General features: G+C 41.4%; 1 protein-coding gene across 1 annotated transcript in view; it reads right to left on the bottom strand.

The window, feature by feature from the left end:
* Positions 1–2,921: 2,921 nt before the first annotated feature.
* LOC122803987 overlaps positions 2,922–16,769 on the bottom strand; it is a 1,320,195-nt gene continuing 1,306,347 nt past the window's right edge. The window contains exon 6 of the mRNA XM_044073667.1: positions 2,922–3,251. Within this exon, the coding sequence (XP_043929602.1) occupies positions 3,118–3,251 (134 nt within the window). The 3' untranslated portion in view covers positions 2,922–3,117. The remainder of the gene's footprint in view (positions 3,252–16,769) is intronic.

Here is a 16,769-nt window from a genome sequence, read left to right on the forward strand (position 1 = left end):
AAAATTAACTCCACACCATGGCTCACTTCTAGGACAAAAAATACCATGTCTATCAAAGACAAAGCCTAAAAAGAATGCTTTAAACTTAAAACTCCCTGTAACCTGTAACTTTATACAGAATTGTGCAAGCTGAGGAAAAACAAGGTAACCAAGAAAAATAAACAGTATTATAGACATCTACAACTTCATCTCAAAAACAACCCCAAAAATTCTGGACCACAATATGTAACCTTTTACATCTGGGCTCAAATTAAGAATCCAGCCCTTTTTATAATGGCTCTCCATTAGAAACTGCAATGTTATTTAACACCTATTTCAGAGAAAGCATTACCACCCTAACTAAAAATGTTTCACCCACCATCCACTTCTTCTTCTTCAACCCCTTCAATAACACCTAATCCCAGCAATTCCGCAAACATGTTAGATCAAAACCAACATTCTCTTTTTCACCGTACATACCACCCCTTCCTTTATGCCCTCTGCACCCCCAACTGACCTTTAGTTTTCCTCTATAGCCATTGCTAGCAACTTCCTCTTAGGACCTGTCTCCACAACAGTGATAAAAAAAACAAAAAAAACAAACAAAAAAAAACAAAATTTTGCTTAAATTCAACCCTTACTCCACTGCAGCTGACAACCTCCTACCTGAATACCTGAAGATAGCTGCTGATGCCATAGCATACCTAGTGTCTGTCCTTAATACATCAATAGCTGCATCCTATGTGACCACATTCTGGAAAAAAATCCTATTTTATCCCTCTTCATAAAGGTGGCATTTCGGCTGATGTCTTTAGTTTTAAGCCTATTGCGATATTACCAACTCTCTCAAAAATTCTTGAAAGATGTATTCATAAGCAAATCCTCCACTGTTTTCTACAAGAATGGCTCTTAACATTCACCCAACATGCTGTCTACCCAAAATACAGTACAACTACTGCCCTCCTGACACCATAAACAAATACAGGGGCTTGGGCAAAATTGTTTCTTCTTTATTCCTTGACATGTCAAAAGCTTTTGATACAGTTTCTCACCCTAAACTCCTGTACAAACTGTTTCAACTTGGACTATTCCTGTTTTCATTACTGTGGTTACATAGCTGTTTGGATGACAGGTCCCAGTCTGTAAAATGGCAGAATACTCTCTCTCCACACCTGCAAGTCTCCACTGGTGTGCCAAAGGCTCTATCCTTGGTCCCCTCCTCTTTAATGTCTTTGTCAATGACCTGTATACCTCCATAGGTCTAGCTCTTTTATTTAATATGCTGATGATTCTGCACTTATATGCACAGCTAATAAGTTGCCTCAACTCCTCCATATCATGAAAGAAACTTTTTCTCAGTTGAGAAATGGATCCATAATACGCAGCTACTACTCAATCCTGAAAAACAGTTACTTTTATTTTTCCTCAAATCACACATGCCTAATAAAATGCATCTCAAAATATTTTCATTAAACAAATCTAAAACTGAAGTAGTCTGCATGCAAAACTTCTTGGAGTAATTATAGATGATAACCTAAAATTCGACCTGCATGTTCAAAATAACATTAAAAAAAACACCAAAAATTAGGAATGCTTTACAGGCATAAAAAAACTCCTGATCACTACCACCAAAACCACTCTTGTCACTACCTACCTTCTCCCATCTCTCTCATACGGTGCACCCACTCTTACCAACTTTCAGGGTACAGTTAAAAATAAGCAGGATGCCTGACATAATAAGGTTACAAAATTTGTCACCAACAAGTAATGCCGTAACCACTGCTGTTCTGTCATTAAGGCTTTGAGTTGGCTCGGACTGCCTCACCGCTTATATTACATACAGCTTATCTTCACACACATTATTCACAAAGATGATGACTGCCCTGCTTTTAGTCCTAGTCTCCATACTTATCACCCTAATAGGCTACTTAGAGCTAATGAACAGCATTGTCTCAGAGTATATAAACTCCACAAATCCTCTTTCCAAAGTCTCTACTTATACTCTGTCACTAAAAATGGAATTCTATCACTCCACAAGTTAGATCTATCTCTAACCTTTCCAACTTCAAACTACTACTGAAAGATCACCTAAATAAAATGTGTGTCTGCTCCTGCACTACCCCAGGCTGAATTAGCCCCTCCCTCCTTCTGCCACCATTACACTTTGACTGTGTTCAGAGAGAAGGAATTAGTAAAATCTATTTATTACACAAAGATCAAATATATTCCTGCCTAGGCTATATTATCTAGTCATCCTGGTTCCAAAGGGTGTACTTAAGTGTGTTTAATGTCATCTCTATGAACTACAAATTGTGAATACTTTATCAATTGACAATGTTCCTTTTCAGCTATTTGCACTATATATATATATATATATATATATATATATATATATATATATATATATATATATATATATCTATAGGTTTACACTGTATGAACTGAAGCTGAATTTGTACTTAGTTAATAGGTCATTCTTTTGTATTAGACTTTGTAATAACATTATGTGTCAATTTGGAGCTTTTTTCCCCTGGGCATTCTGCCTAAAATGGGATATTATCTCATTCAGACTTTCCAGGTTAACAAAGGATAAAGTAACTGTAAATAAACAACAAATAGTGCAGGTCATCATTGTTGCACAGTAGCAAACACACCGTTTCTGAGAAAGGTCAGTCACAGCAGCACTACAGAGTGATAACAGAATTAAAGAGCTTACTGATAACATTGTATCTCCTAAGGAACAAACTGTTACATATTAGGTCTGACATGGGCGCTTATTACTGCATTATATCTGCATGATGCTAAGAGACTGGGATGTAAAAGGAAGATGTTGTGTACCAAAGATAAAACATAACTTGGTTTGCATCACTTGCATCTCATAGGACACACTTTTTTATTACGTCATGTCATAAGCTCTCAACAAGATATACGATACTTGAATAAAAAACACACAGACACCAGTCCTGATTTAAAATGCATAACAGAAAGCAGATTCATTTATTCGCACAAAACAGATATAATGATTATAGTCAATGCAAAATGCCTGGGAGTGTTGCATATAGAAAAAAGTCAAGGAGTGCAAAGGCTTAATAAGAACAGCATTTGAATACACCAGAATATTAATGCAGGATCATTTCTTTATGACTGGGACTGTTTACCAGCTCCATAACGTCTGCTTTGGTATCTCGATTCTACTGCTAGAACAATCATCCAGAGGATTACAAGAAAGCCGAGACCAAGCCTGATGGTATTCATAACTGTATAGTCAGTATCTGAAAAAGGAAAACATGATGAGAGTAATAAATAAATGTTATTTTCCTGCTACTTTCACACATCCAGAATAAGTATATTCACTGTTTATACGTGTGTGATATAAACACATAACAACTCATGAAAGAAATAGCTAGTTATGGGTCAGCCTAATATGTGTTTTGTTATGTAATAACTAAATGAAAAACAGATAGTGGAGAAAGGCATTATCAAAAACTGGATGAGCCTCAGGCATTAGACTAAAGATTTATAAGTTTGAGAATAAAATACCCCATGTATAAAATTTCATATGGTTTCTGCTCCTGCTTGTCTGCTTAGTGACATCCACATTCTTTCTCTGAGTCCTCCCATATTGTTGTTTAAAAATCAGCAGAGGGTCTGCCTATGTCCTGGAATTCCTACTCATCTTAATGCCAGGTGATCTACATATCACCTCTCCCCTCCTCAGTGATCTGGTAGCCTGAATGTTCTTTGGGGTTTATCATTCATAAAAGGTCATCTAATGAGTGTGTTTGGGGCCTAAGCACCACTATCATCTCAAGAGCTGCCCTTGCCCAGTTGGTCACTTGAAGTGACATCCAATCTTCTATCATGCCTTATGGATCACAACATTTCTGCAGAAGATTAGAACCTAGACATTGTTTACTGTGACATTTTTACAGCAGTGTGAAAACTCAACCATGTCTGTGATCCAGGACAGTCTGCTTACTTATCTGAAAGTTTGAACAGTTTGTTGGAATTGCAGTACTATGGATGAATGATATACTGACTCATACTATAGAACAGAGGTGTAGCTAGTGTTAGTGATGCAACAGCTTGCACAAGTATTTAATGCAGAAGACTGTGGGTTCTATTCCCACACCAAGAAGATCAAATGCTGACACTGTAATGACACTGTAATGCAGCATCGGGGGGGGATCCATCCTTCGGATGAGATGTTAAACCAAGGCCCCATTTGGTTTAGTTGGTGGTAGCTCAGGTGGATGTAAAAGATTTCATGGCACCTGATGAAAAGAATAGGGGCAGTTCCCCAACACCTTGGCCAAATTTTTTTTGGTCAACAAAAGACAGATAAAATAAATAGTACCGAGTGAAGGGGGACATTGTTCTGGATGGATCTGGATGGATCCTCAACACACAGTTGAGGGGTGCCAGATCACGGAATGTCATCAGGTACTAGATGAGCCTGATATGGCTATGCTGCAGAAAAAATACTCATTTTAGTAGTCCTTTAAACTGAATTTTAGAGGTGCGGATGTACAGACAAAATGCATTTAGCAAACAGCTGATTTTTGTGTATCTACTGTTATTTGCTGGGGGGGGATACACTCCTGACTGTGCCACACTCCTGACTGTGCCGTCCTTCGGATGAGATGTTAAACCAAGGCCCCATTTGGTTTAGTTGGTGGTAGCTCAGGTGGATGTAAAAGATTTCATGGCACCTGATGAAAAGAATAGGGGCAGTTCCCCAACACCTTGGCCAAATTTTTTTAGTAGCCTAGTGGGACTAACCTGGTCAACAAAAGACAGATAAAATAAATAGTACCGAGTGAAGGGGGACATTGTTCTGGATGGATCTGGATGGATCCTCAACACACAGTTGAGGGGTGCCAGATCACGGAATGTCATCAGGTACTAGATGAGCCTGATATGGCTATGCTGCAGAAAAAATACTCATTTTAGTAGTCCTTTAAACTGAATTTTAGAGGTGCGGATGTACAGACAAAATGCATTTAGCAAACAGCTGATTTTTGTGTATCTACTGTTATTTGCTGGGGGGGATACACTCCTGACTGTGCCACACTCCTGACTGTGCCGTCCTTCGGATGAGATGTTAAACCAAGGCCCCATTTGGTTTAGTTGGTGGTAGCTCAGGTGGATGTAAAAGATTTCATGGCACCTGATGAAAAGAATAGAGGCAGTTCCCAAACATCTTAGCCAAATTTTTTTAGTAGCCTAGTGGGACTAACCTGGTCAACAAAAGACAGATAAAATAAATAGTACCGAGTGAAGGGGGACATTGTTCTGGATGGATCTGGATGGATCCTCAACACACAGTTGAGGGGTGCCAGATCACGGAATGTCATCAGGTACTAGATGAGCCTGATATGGCTATGCTGCAGAAAAAATACTCATTTTAGTAGTCCTTTAAACTGAATTTTAGAGGTGCGGATGTACAGACAAAATGCATTTAGCAAACAGCTGATTTTTGTGTATCTACTGTTATTTAGTTATCCATTGATTGATTGATTGATTGATTGATTGATTGATTGATTGATTGATTCAGCTGACTGTATTTTGTTTTCCATATAAGCCTCACTAAATTTCTGATAAGAAAAAAATACAGGAGAGTAAGCTGCTACACTGTGCAGGGCAGATGCTTCAAACAGTGAGAGGAATGAGGGTGATTTAAACAGGTAAGCATGACAGCTAATGGCTTAAAGCTGGGGGTGGTGTACTGCAGGAAGCAACTGAATGGACAGGGCTTTATTACACCAGGTCAATGATCATTACCTGTGATCAAACAGAAGGGGTCATTCACTTTTATCTGCAGACTGCCACAGTATGTATCAGCTAATTATAGCCACTTTACTAAATATATACTCCTCAGATATCTAAGGTAATCAAATGCCAGCCATAAGTGACACAGAGTAAACAAAGGACTCCATGGGGGCCGCCTATCACACACACAAGTCCCCTTGCACCTTCAAAGTGCCTCTCTCCTGTTCCCAATCTCATTCTGACCACACATCATTCAGATGTTATTAACTGTTTTTTTATATTAATTATTAGCCCCACATCATGCTTTTAAACACAGCCCTACAAGCTAAGTCTCCACTATAATAAGTTTGGAGGAAGTGACCCATTTAAATGGGGGTGTGAGAGCAGCTAGGACCTCATAAGTCTTAAGTTTCTAGATGATCTGAGATACATTTTACAGTGTTTTTTAAAGAACTCTTTGTTTGCTGGCCTAATCAAAAAAAAAAAAAACAATTATGGTAATTAAGGGAAGAAATTCAGTCTTATTTACAATAAATAAGTTGTGTCTAAAGCCAACAAAATAAGTCACTCCTAAACAAACTGTGAAAACCATTTCTTACAAGGACATAAAAATCTTATCTGGGGATTATGTCTTTCTTCCTATCCCTCCAAAAAAGAAGAAAGTTTCCTTCTGTGTACCCCTGTGGTTTTAGATTGGGATCAAAGTAAAAGCTGAAATGGCCAAAGGAATAATTACACAGCTGATTTTCTAGAAAGAAACCAAAGTACCTGGTAAAAACCCACAATGGGGCAGGGAGAACTTGAAGACTCCACACACAAGGCACCATTGTCAAAAACTCAACCAGAAAACCAAGCAGTGTTAGATGGCAACAGACTTCAGGAATTACAGATCCATAAGGCTGACCAGCCTCATCTATAAGGCCATGGAATATATCATTATCAGCCTCATAAATAAAGACATAGGTGACCTCCAATCCCTGGAGCCAACCTTACTCGGCTTTGTCAAAGGAGGATCCTGTCTGTTGACAAAGCCATCAATGAGGCCAAATCTGTGCACACAGCATACCTCAACTTGGCAAAGGCTTTCAGTACAATCCCACACTCAGGCATTACAGATAAACTTAGCATACTGAATGTAATCTGATTTGTTGTAAGCTTGTGCTAAAAAAAAAACAAAAGAAAGAATATAAGGTGAAGGACCAGATAAGAAGGCAAGAAATTGGAAAAAAATATAAATATAGTTGCAAGTATAGAAAACTTCTGGGAGAGCCTCATGTTGATCAACAACAAACACAATGGTTAAAGAGAGGTGAATTCACATCAAAAAATGAAAGGTTAATATTGGCAGCCCAAGACAGTGGGCTATGTAAGCTCTGCTTTACAAAGTCCATTGAACATGTGGGAGAAACAAACATATGTAGGTTTTGTAAAACTGAATTGGAAACAGTCACACACCTTGTTGCTGGTTGCGATGCACTAATGGCAGAGGGACTGTATACTGAAAGGCATAATAATGTGGCGAGATTGTTACACTGGAGATTGGGCAAATATTATGGTATCGAATTGGCTGAAAAACACTGGAAACATGAGCCACAAAGAATCATAGAAAATGATGCCGTTTGTATCACATGGGATCACCCAATACCAACAGTTCAAAAGATAGATGCTAGAAAACCGGATATAGTGGTCCAAAAAAAGAAGACAAAAGTAGCATTGATCATTGAAATCACCACACTCAGTGACTAAAGTGTCTTGCTTACAGAGAGACACAAAGTCAGAAAATACCTGGATCTGCAGGCAGAAATGAGAGCTATGTGGAAGAAAGATACCCAGACAGTTCCAGTAGTAGTAGGAACAATTGGTCTTATAAAAAATAATTTACAATTGTATTTAGATATGTTAGCAATTCATGTAATACCATATGAATTGCAGAGGGAGTCATTACTGAGCACATTGCGGGTGCTCCAAAGAGCACTTTTGGCTAACGTCAAAGAGTGAAACAATACTAATTTCATGAACTTTAATCATACTTTGACTTAAGAATGGAGTCCATTCCCATCATGATATTAGAAACCCAAAACACTTGGAGAAATTAAAATAGGGCAGGGAGAACTTGAAGACTCCACACACAAGGCACCATTGTCAAAAACTCAACCAGAAAACTAAGCAGTGTTAGATGGCAACAGACTTGGGGAATTACAGACCCATAAGGCTGACCAGCCTCATCTATAAGGCCATGGAATGTATCATTATCAACCTCATAAATAAAGACATAGCTGACCTCCAAACCCTGGATCGAAACTTACTCGGCTTTATCAAAGGCAGATCTTGTCTGTTGACAAAGCCATCAATGAGGGCAAAGCTGCGCACACAGCATACCTCAACTTGGCAAAGTCATTCAACACAATCCCACACTCAGGCATTACAGATAAACTTAGCATACTGAATGTAAACTGATTGTTGTAAGATGGTTTACCAATTGACTCACAAATTATACACACACTATCAAAGTGGGAGAATCCACATCAACCAGCAGACATGTCACTAGCGGAGTGCCACAGGGGTCAGTGCTGGGGCCTTTACTATTTGGTATATACTTTTCAGAAGTTGCGGTCAAAACTAAGGGGTTGTGGCTGACCAAGTTTGCAGATGACTGCAAACTGGGTGCAATTATTGAATCCCCGAATTATGTCAGTATACTCCAGGAGGGTATTTTGCACACCAATGACTGGTGTCTTAGTCACAGTCTAAAGCTGAATGCAAAGAAATGCATCATCATTCCCTCTGGCAAATACAATGTCTCTTCACACTATCAAATCAACAACAATACCTTAAGTACCACACAGAAGTGCATATTCTCATATCACTGCAGTCAGAATATAATGTTTGGCCCATTGCAACCAAATACTCAACATCTTAACACAAAAATTAGGGATAAATCAAAACAATAATGAAGGACAAAGTAACAAATCCAGGAACATATATTTACTTTCATATAGTAAAAAAGTTGTTAGAATAACGTTTACTTTGCATTAGCATGTTTTTTCAGAAGGCTATTAAGTCTCTAAACCAAATTATTTGTCATTATTGAGTAATTGCAAGCCTCAGTAATTTGACAGAAAACCACAAATTTTACACTAAAATAGACTAAAACTTGAGGCAAAAATCAGGCAGTTGAAGCCTTCAATGACCCCTCCTCCTAAACACGCACAATATCTCTCAGCTTCTGTGCTCAACAATTCTGCACTAAGTCAACAGTAATGAAGGGACAGAGACCAAAAATCAGAGACAATTGTTTACATATTGTCACCCACTCATTCTTATTAAAAAGTTAAAAGAACAAATAGTTGTCATCAATGTGAATTTTCAGAACTATAAGAAATATGAAGCTGCAATATCTGGCTTTATTGACTGACTGCAATTTAAAGGGATTTACCAGAAAATCAAACATTTTTGCAGCAAAATTAGAGCCAAATCAGAGATAGGTTCCCCTTACTCTCTAACTGCCTTCTCTGTCTCTGTCTCTGTCTCTCTCTCTCTCTGTCTTCTCTGTTTCTCTCTCTCCCTCTTTTTCTCTCTCTCTTTCTCTCTCACACACACACACACACACACACACACACACACACACACACACACACACACACACACACACACACACACACACACATAAATCAAGCACTTACCTACCTGCTGGCTAAAATAAATAAAATGTATTCCAACACAACTGCCCTGGCTACCTAGAAAAAACACTTCATTTCTCTTTCAGTCTCAGGATGTCTTAGTCCCTATTATTGTTTTTTAATCTAAAATTATAGTTGGCTTTCAGACTATATGTTAATTTCTCATTGAAAAAAATGTTGACAACCAACTTCTCATGCTCTGAGGACTAACCTTGAAGTATAAAAATGACAAGCAAGTGTTTTTGCAGGGGGGGCAATACACCTTGTACCCCAACCCCACCTTATAATTATATATACTAACACTGAGATGGCACCGTCCCAGAAGGACAAATTCACCCACCCAATGAATGCCAATCTCGTAAAACAGTCAATCATCTGTTTTGTGTCAACCAAAATTTGTTGACCAATCTATATTTCAGTTGAAAATACTACACCTATATATAGGAAATATCTATTTGTCTATCCCCGGGATTCATGAAGCTTGCGCCAGGTCCATGCATAGTGTAGGCGTTATAATGACAAATATGGCCGTCTAGCGATTCAGGTACGATCCAATTCCACGTGCACTACCGGCGTACGCCAGATCTGCGCAGCCCCCGGTGTAGGTATGCTAATCACCCCATGTGCAGTGTCGCACCATGCAAATGAAGGCATATAGCAATTCATGAAGTGGTGCAGGCGTAGTGTAAGCCCATGGAAATGTAAACCAAAAAACACGGTTTACATTTTCCCAAACAGAACATCGGAGCTATGGAAGAGGGCCAGACCCAGGTATCACAACGTTAACATATGCCAATGGCGAAATACACAGCCAATGGCATAAGAAAAGATGCACAACATGTAAATAACAACATTTAATGTCATGTCCACAGTAATGCACAGCACAACCGCAGGGCATGTGTGCGGAAGCTGTAACATAAAGAAATAATATAAAAATGTCATAAAATCGCAACGTAATAGAAATCAGGTTTACAGCATAATACACAATGGTAGGCATGGAACACCACAACCAAGGTGCAAGGGTTGCTAAGGGCTTGCGATAGTGTTCGGCGCGGTAACTATGAATTAGTAGTCAATGCCATGCAAATGAGGCAGATAATACTGTATCGCAAATGTCCCGCCGGATGAAGGTTGTACCATACGGCGCAGCCGTATAACACCGAGGAGTGGCTCAGAGGAGATACATGACATCAGCAGAGGGGTGTGCCACCGTAGCAGTAAGCACATTGGAGCACTGCAAATCTGGCCTGTCTGTTGCTAAGCAAAGCTGCAGGACAGGGGTGGGGAGGAATCATTTAGCTGAGAGCACACATGGTGACCAAAAGCGCATGTGTACGAGGATGAAAACGTACCTGAAACCCAGTAATCGGACGCACGTGCCACAAACAATAGCAGAAACAGGAAGGTCAGGGGAAGAAAAGAAGCAAATGCGGAAGTAGGGTAATTGGAGAGCAATCAACACCAATCAACCCATGAAGGCAAATCGACGGCAGCTGACAAGTCTGCTTGCAGAAACCTGCAAAACAGGATAGGGGAGGCATTTGAATGCAAAGAAAGAAGGGGAGGTATTGGATTGCAAAGATAGGAGACCTGACACAGCAGAGCAAAGCAAACCGACAGCAGACCGGCAGTAGCACACATAACACAAGATATGCCAGGTTCAGGAAAGTACAAATGAAAGTAGGCTGCAGGATGCACGCCAGAAAATGGTAGGTGCAATGCACAGAAATGTAAAGGGAAGGTCAAGAGGTAATCCACGGCAGGCAAATGTAATCCAACACCAAAGGCACCACAATAGTAGTTCCGGCAGTAAAACACATAAGATAACCTGTATCTACGATCGTACATACACACCCTATGACATCATCAGTGTTCACAGCACAATAGTATAAAGTGTGAAAGCACCCAACACACACCTGTGTATTCCCAAACACCGCACCATAGGTATAAACACACGGGGAACTTTTAAAATGTACATGTTGGGAGCTGCCATAGCTGTGATTCATCAGCATGTGTTAGAGACTGACGGTGTTGTGAAGGATGATGCCGACAACCACCGCAGGCCTCGGAGGAGAAGGAGAGTGTTCAGACCAAGGGTAACCTACCAGGGGCTACATGACCTGGAGATAGTAGAGCATTATAGGGTGGACAGGGACATCTTACAGCAAATAGTGGAGCTGTGCTGGCCACGCCTGAGAACCAGAAACAACAGAGGGGAACCTATCCCAGTGGACACGAAGGTATGTGTAAGCCTGCGAATACTGGCCACAGGTACCTTTCAAAGGCCAACTGGAGATATAATGGGTATCTCACAGGCATCAGCATCCAGGGTACTACACCATTTCCTGGATGCCATGTTACCACATGCCAATGAGCAGATATACTTCCCCAGAACTCAGGAGGAGTTGGCCAGCAATATGCGCCACTTCCACCGTGTGGCACAATACCAAGAGGTACTGGGTGCGATAGACTGCACGCACATACAAATCAAGTCACCACCCGGTGAGCACGGTAGGCACTACATAAACTGCAAGGGATTCCACTCCATCAACTGCCAGGTCGTGTGCAATGCCCAGGGCATTATCATGGATGTGTGTGCTGGCAGCCCTGGAAGCTACCATAACTCCCATATCTGGCATGCCTCACAGCTGTATCGGGTATTTGTCAGGGGGGACATCCCACATGGCCATCTTGTGTGGGATGCTGGCTATGCACTGGAGCCAAGGATGATGACTCCCATCAGAAATGCACACACACCCATGCAAGAACGTCATAATGAGGCACACGCACAAACCAGAATCATCATAGAGCGTGTGTCCAGGATGCTGAAATCATGGTTCTGGTGCTTGGATACATCTGGTGGAGCCTTGCAGTACTCTCCAGGCATGTGTGCCCACATCGTCATAGTATGTGCCATGCTACATAATATGATCCTGCGGAAGCAGCTGCAGCAGGGACAAAATGGTGAAGGCCCTCATAGCCCACCGCAATTGCCAAGGCCATTACAGGCACAGAGGGATTCAGACCATGAACACACTGTGCCAGCCCCAGTAGGCAGACGGAGGTGTGCCCAATATGCCTACGCCTTGGCAAAGAGGGAACGTATAGCACATACTCTGACAGTGTAGGCCCCTATGGACTGACACCTCTCGACCTGCACACACAGTAAAATGGATGGCACACAAACGTGACCACCTGTAAATTGTAATGTATAGGTGGCCCAATGTGTGACTCCTACATAGGCAGCCCTCAAACATTGTAAACACAACAGCCAGTGGAACACGGAATGCCAACACCTGAACAGTACATGAGTCTTACAGCATATGGTGGTGCTGTGTGCCTGTCACATTCCCCGCCAGATATACATATATATGTATATATAGATATGTGTGTGTATATATATATATATATATATATATATATATATATATATATAGATAGATAGATATGGATATATATATATATATATATATATATATATACATATATGTACACATATGCATATATATAATACAGATAGAAAGGGCAATAAAGGGATATATGGTGATATAGATGGATTCAGCGATATCTGCAAATATAATAGATAGTTCAACGACATTCATAACATCTTGGAGGTACAAATAAATAGGATACCGCCAACCATGGAATGTGTAACATACCGGCATGTGTAACCACGAGGCTGAAAGACTGATAGAACACAGTACCGGAACAGTACATCCGCGAGTAATAGTATGATGATATGAAGGGACAGTTAGTCACCGCTGCCGGTGTCGTGGTCCACATAGGTACTGTGTTCAACTGTGTCTGTGAGTGCCGTAGTCTGTGTAAGTGTGCATTGAGGGTGCCGTGTGCGTCTCTGTGTGACTGTAATGTGTGTGTGTGTCCACAACATGTGTTTGTTAGTGCCAAGTCAGAGGCAGATCAGTATGGTAGGTGTGGGTATAGCTAGCTGTAGGCATACGGTTACTACCTGTCCCACAGTAGGAGGGACAGCCCCACCCTGGGCAGGTGTGGCCTGACATAAAACAGTACAAAGGGCAAATGTCCGAGATGGTAGGACATCAATATGTCCCATATATAATGTAACAGTCATATTTAATAGTTATGCCTGTATGTAAGAAACTTAAATGTTACATGCAATATGATAAGTAGCCAAAGTCACACAACAATAGGTATGTAGTGAGGATAAAAGTATGTGCTACCTGTGTACTGACCGTGGCTACGTGTTGGCCTGTAAACACCGCTTTGTGTCCCGCAAGTGTCCAATAATGACCATATGAAAAGGTGGCAACCCATGGCAAACAGGCTCTTTTAACAACACAACCACAATGACTGCAAATATCTGGGACAGAAATACAAGGGATAGCTGTCACTTACACATATCCCCTGATATATCGCTGCAATTACGGAGGTATACAAGTAGCAAGCTCACCTGCAGACAATATAGAAACCAATTAACAATGGCCCAACTTACAATCCCGTAACATAAGTCTACTAACTGTTAGCTCTCTAATTAGGGACAGAGCCCACACACATATATACGGATTATGTAGAAATGCAAGGCCCACAAACCTTATATGTTACGTACAACCACCGACATCCCCCACACTAGAAACTAAAGCAATACAAACTGTAATAGCAGCACAAACATCCAGTCAGTCAATTACATCTGCAGAACCCTCAACATACCGTGTGAGAGACACAATTAAAGGCGTCATGCAAAATTGCAGGTGTTGTATAATGGAACAAACAGCCATGTTACAGGTTTTGATTGCAATACTCCGTTATCAGACGTCGGGATGACAGGTACACCCACATGTTGAACCAAATACTCTACCTGTCACACACAATCCATGGGGGACATGAATCCAAACTATACTTGTCTCCATGCATAGCAGTTGCAGTTACACATAACAAAACACAATACAGACCGTTTCCCTGAAGGTAGGGCAAATAGGCAACGCCCAAGTGGAGAATCCAATTATACCCAACTGTCGCCACGTAATTGGCGAATGGAGTAGCTGCACAGCTGATATGCAAGTAATTAGTCACTCAGGAACACCAATTGGGGGATGAATCCACATGTTTCAGGTATCGATGTATATAAGGATGACTTGCCAGACATTCAAACCGTATGCTCATACCGAATAACAGTTGAAACACTGTGAGAGAGATAGAAACGAAATGCCGTAACGACAACAAGGTATGTAGAATGCCCGATATGTAAGGTTATGTATAGCATGATCTGTATTAATTAGTTTTACTGTATGTATAGCCTGGTTTGCATTAATTAAATGTGTCCGCAATGCATAAAGTGGGGAAAGGTATTGATGTAGTGATGTCTTGCTGAGCATACTAACGCTTGTAGAAACTGTGTGTCCAGCAGTGGGACACAAGGTACACAGCACAGACACCACAAGGGATGCTACATGAGGGCATTAAACGGAACAATGCCATACAACCCGCCGTCAGTGGTAGGGTATGTCCAACAAGGATGTGCCATAGCAGGGGATAGTATATGTTGATATACTGTCACAGCATGCATGTGTATGGGCATATAACGTTAATGACATATGTAAGGTGGTCCTGCTGTGCAAGTATGCTTTGCATTATGGGATACTATGTGAATATCTGTAATGTATAGTATTATAGGTAGATATGACAGATATTCTACACAGCATAACAGGCATATCATGCATACCACAGGTATCATTTACTGGTATGTACAATAACAGGATACATATGGCCTGTAGGTATGGGACATAGTAATAGCATGATAGCTAATCTAAATGGAAGGGCTACCAAGTAACCATGCACAAAGGACATGTAATAGCTGCACAGGTGCATAGTGGGGTACTATGCAGTCTGGCAAGTCCATGGGTAAGCACAACTACAGTGTTCACACTAGTGGCACCTCTCCAGGGTAGTGTCCTGTGAACAGCAGAGCCAGGTGTCACCTGCACCTCTGCACAATACAGCCACTGCAGTGATCCCAGGCCTACATGTGTCTCCCAACCACCAAGGGAGGTATCACATGAACAGTGCTACTGAGTGTCCCTGCATGATGTACATAGGACTCATGTTCCACAGCATGGTGAGTGTCCGGTTTGGGAATGTAACCCAGAAGCACATCCCACTCATTGTGGCATGTGTGCACATATCCATGAGCATGTTGCTCACAGTGGCCTCTGCTTATGTCGCGTATGAGGAGTATATCCATCAATAATGTTGTGGACATGGACCCTGTCTGATCAGCAGAGGTCACCCCTGAGTATGTAGTATGCAAATGTGTACAGATGTGGTGTCCATAGTGCAGCCGCATATTTAAACTGTCGGAGCTCAGTAAACGTCATGGCGTGTTAATGTTGTGGCATGTAAAGCTGTAGCTGTTGTGTAAGGTACACCCTAAATGGGGTGGTGTACCCTTGAATGTGTGTAGATGTCTTGAGTTCAGAGGTACAATGAGTGCCTATGTACCAGCTACACACCCAGTACAGATAGGTGTGGCCACGTAGAAGGATATCCATGCCACAGTGGCAATACGGTAACCACAGGAGTGGGTGCGACATATGTTTGTACTGCAAACATGTACAATGTGATATGTATGTAGGGGACTACCATCCATGTGATAGTCAGTGGGTGAATGGTGTAATGCAAAGGTGATGTGCATGCACCTTGTGTCATGCAGCTTGATGCCATGATAGTCATATTATGTATCTGTCACAGTGACACCCATATGGTTGGAGTTAGCATCAGCTGGTGGAGCAATCATGGCGCTTGGTATGTAGGGGTTTAAAAGCTAGGCAGGGAAAGTCCCCTGTGCCAGCTTGTTCCACAAGAAAGCATATACTGAACATGAGGGGCCCTATGACTGAAGACAGTGGTATGCCAAATGTACCTGACATGTAGTAGGTACTATGGTATGCTGGCCTCACTGTGTGTCCTGCCTATGAGCCACATAGCATAACATCCTGAGACACAGGGTACGATGTGCAGGTGGATGTGTATGCTGTCAATACCAGAATGGGGAATGGTGCTGAAAGGCAATGAGAGGAAAATGTAGGATGTGAGGACTCCCGTACCATCAGCAACTGCCCTGGTAACTGTATGAAAAGAGTTCACCATGTGTAGGGGCCATGCTCTGGCCTTAACAAGCCCAACCCAGGTGGCAGCAAAGGACAGGAGCCCAACAATGTCTCTGTGAATGACGTCCTTGATGATGTGCCCCATAGCCATGCAGAACAGTCCAGTCAGGTGTGTAGGACTATAGTCCCACTCATGCAATGCGTTGCCACCTGTGTGTAGTGTGATAAATGCTGCTGTGTGCCATTCAGGGGC

The sequence above is a fragment of the Protopterus annectens genome, chromosome 6.part0 (assembly GCF_019279795.1).
Source record: "Protopterus annectens isolate FY-2018-M chromosome 6.part0, PAN1.0, whole genome shotgun sequence".
Lineage (NCBI taxonomy): Eukaryota > Metazoa > Chordata > Ceratodontiformes > Protopteridae > Protopterus > Protopterus annectens.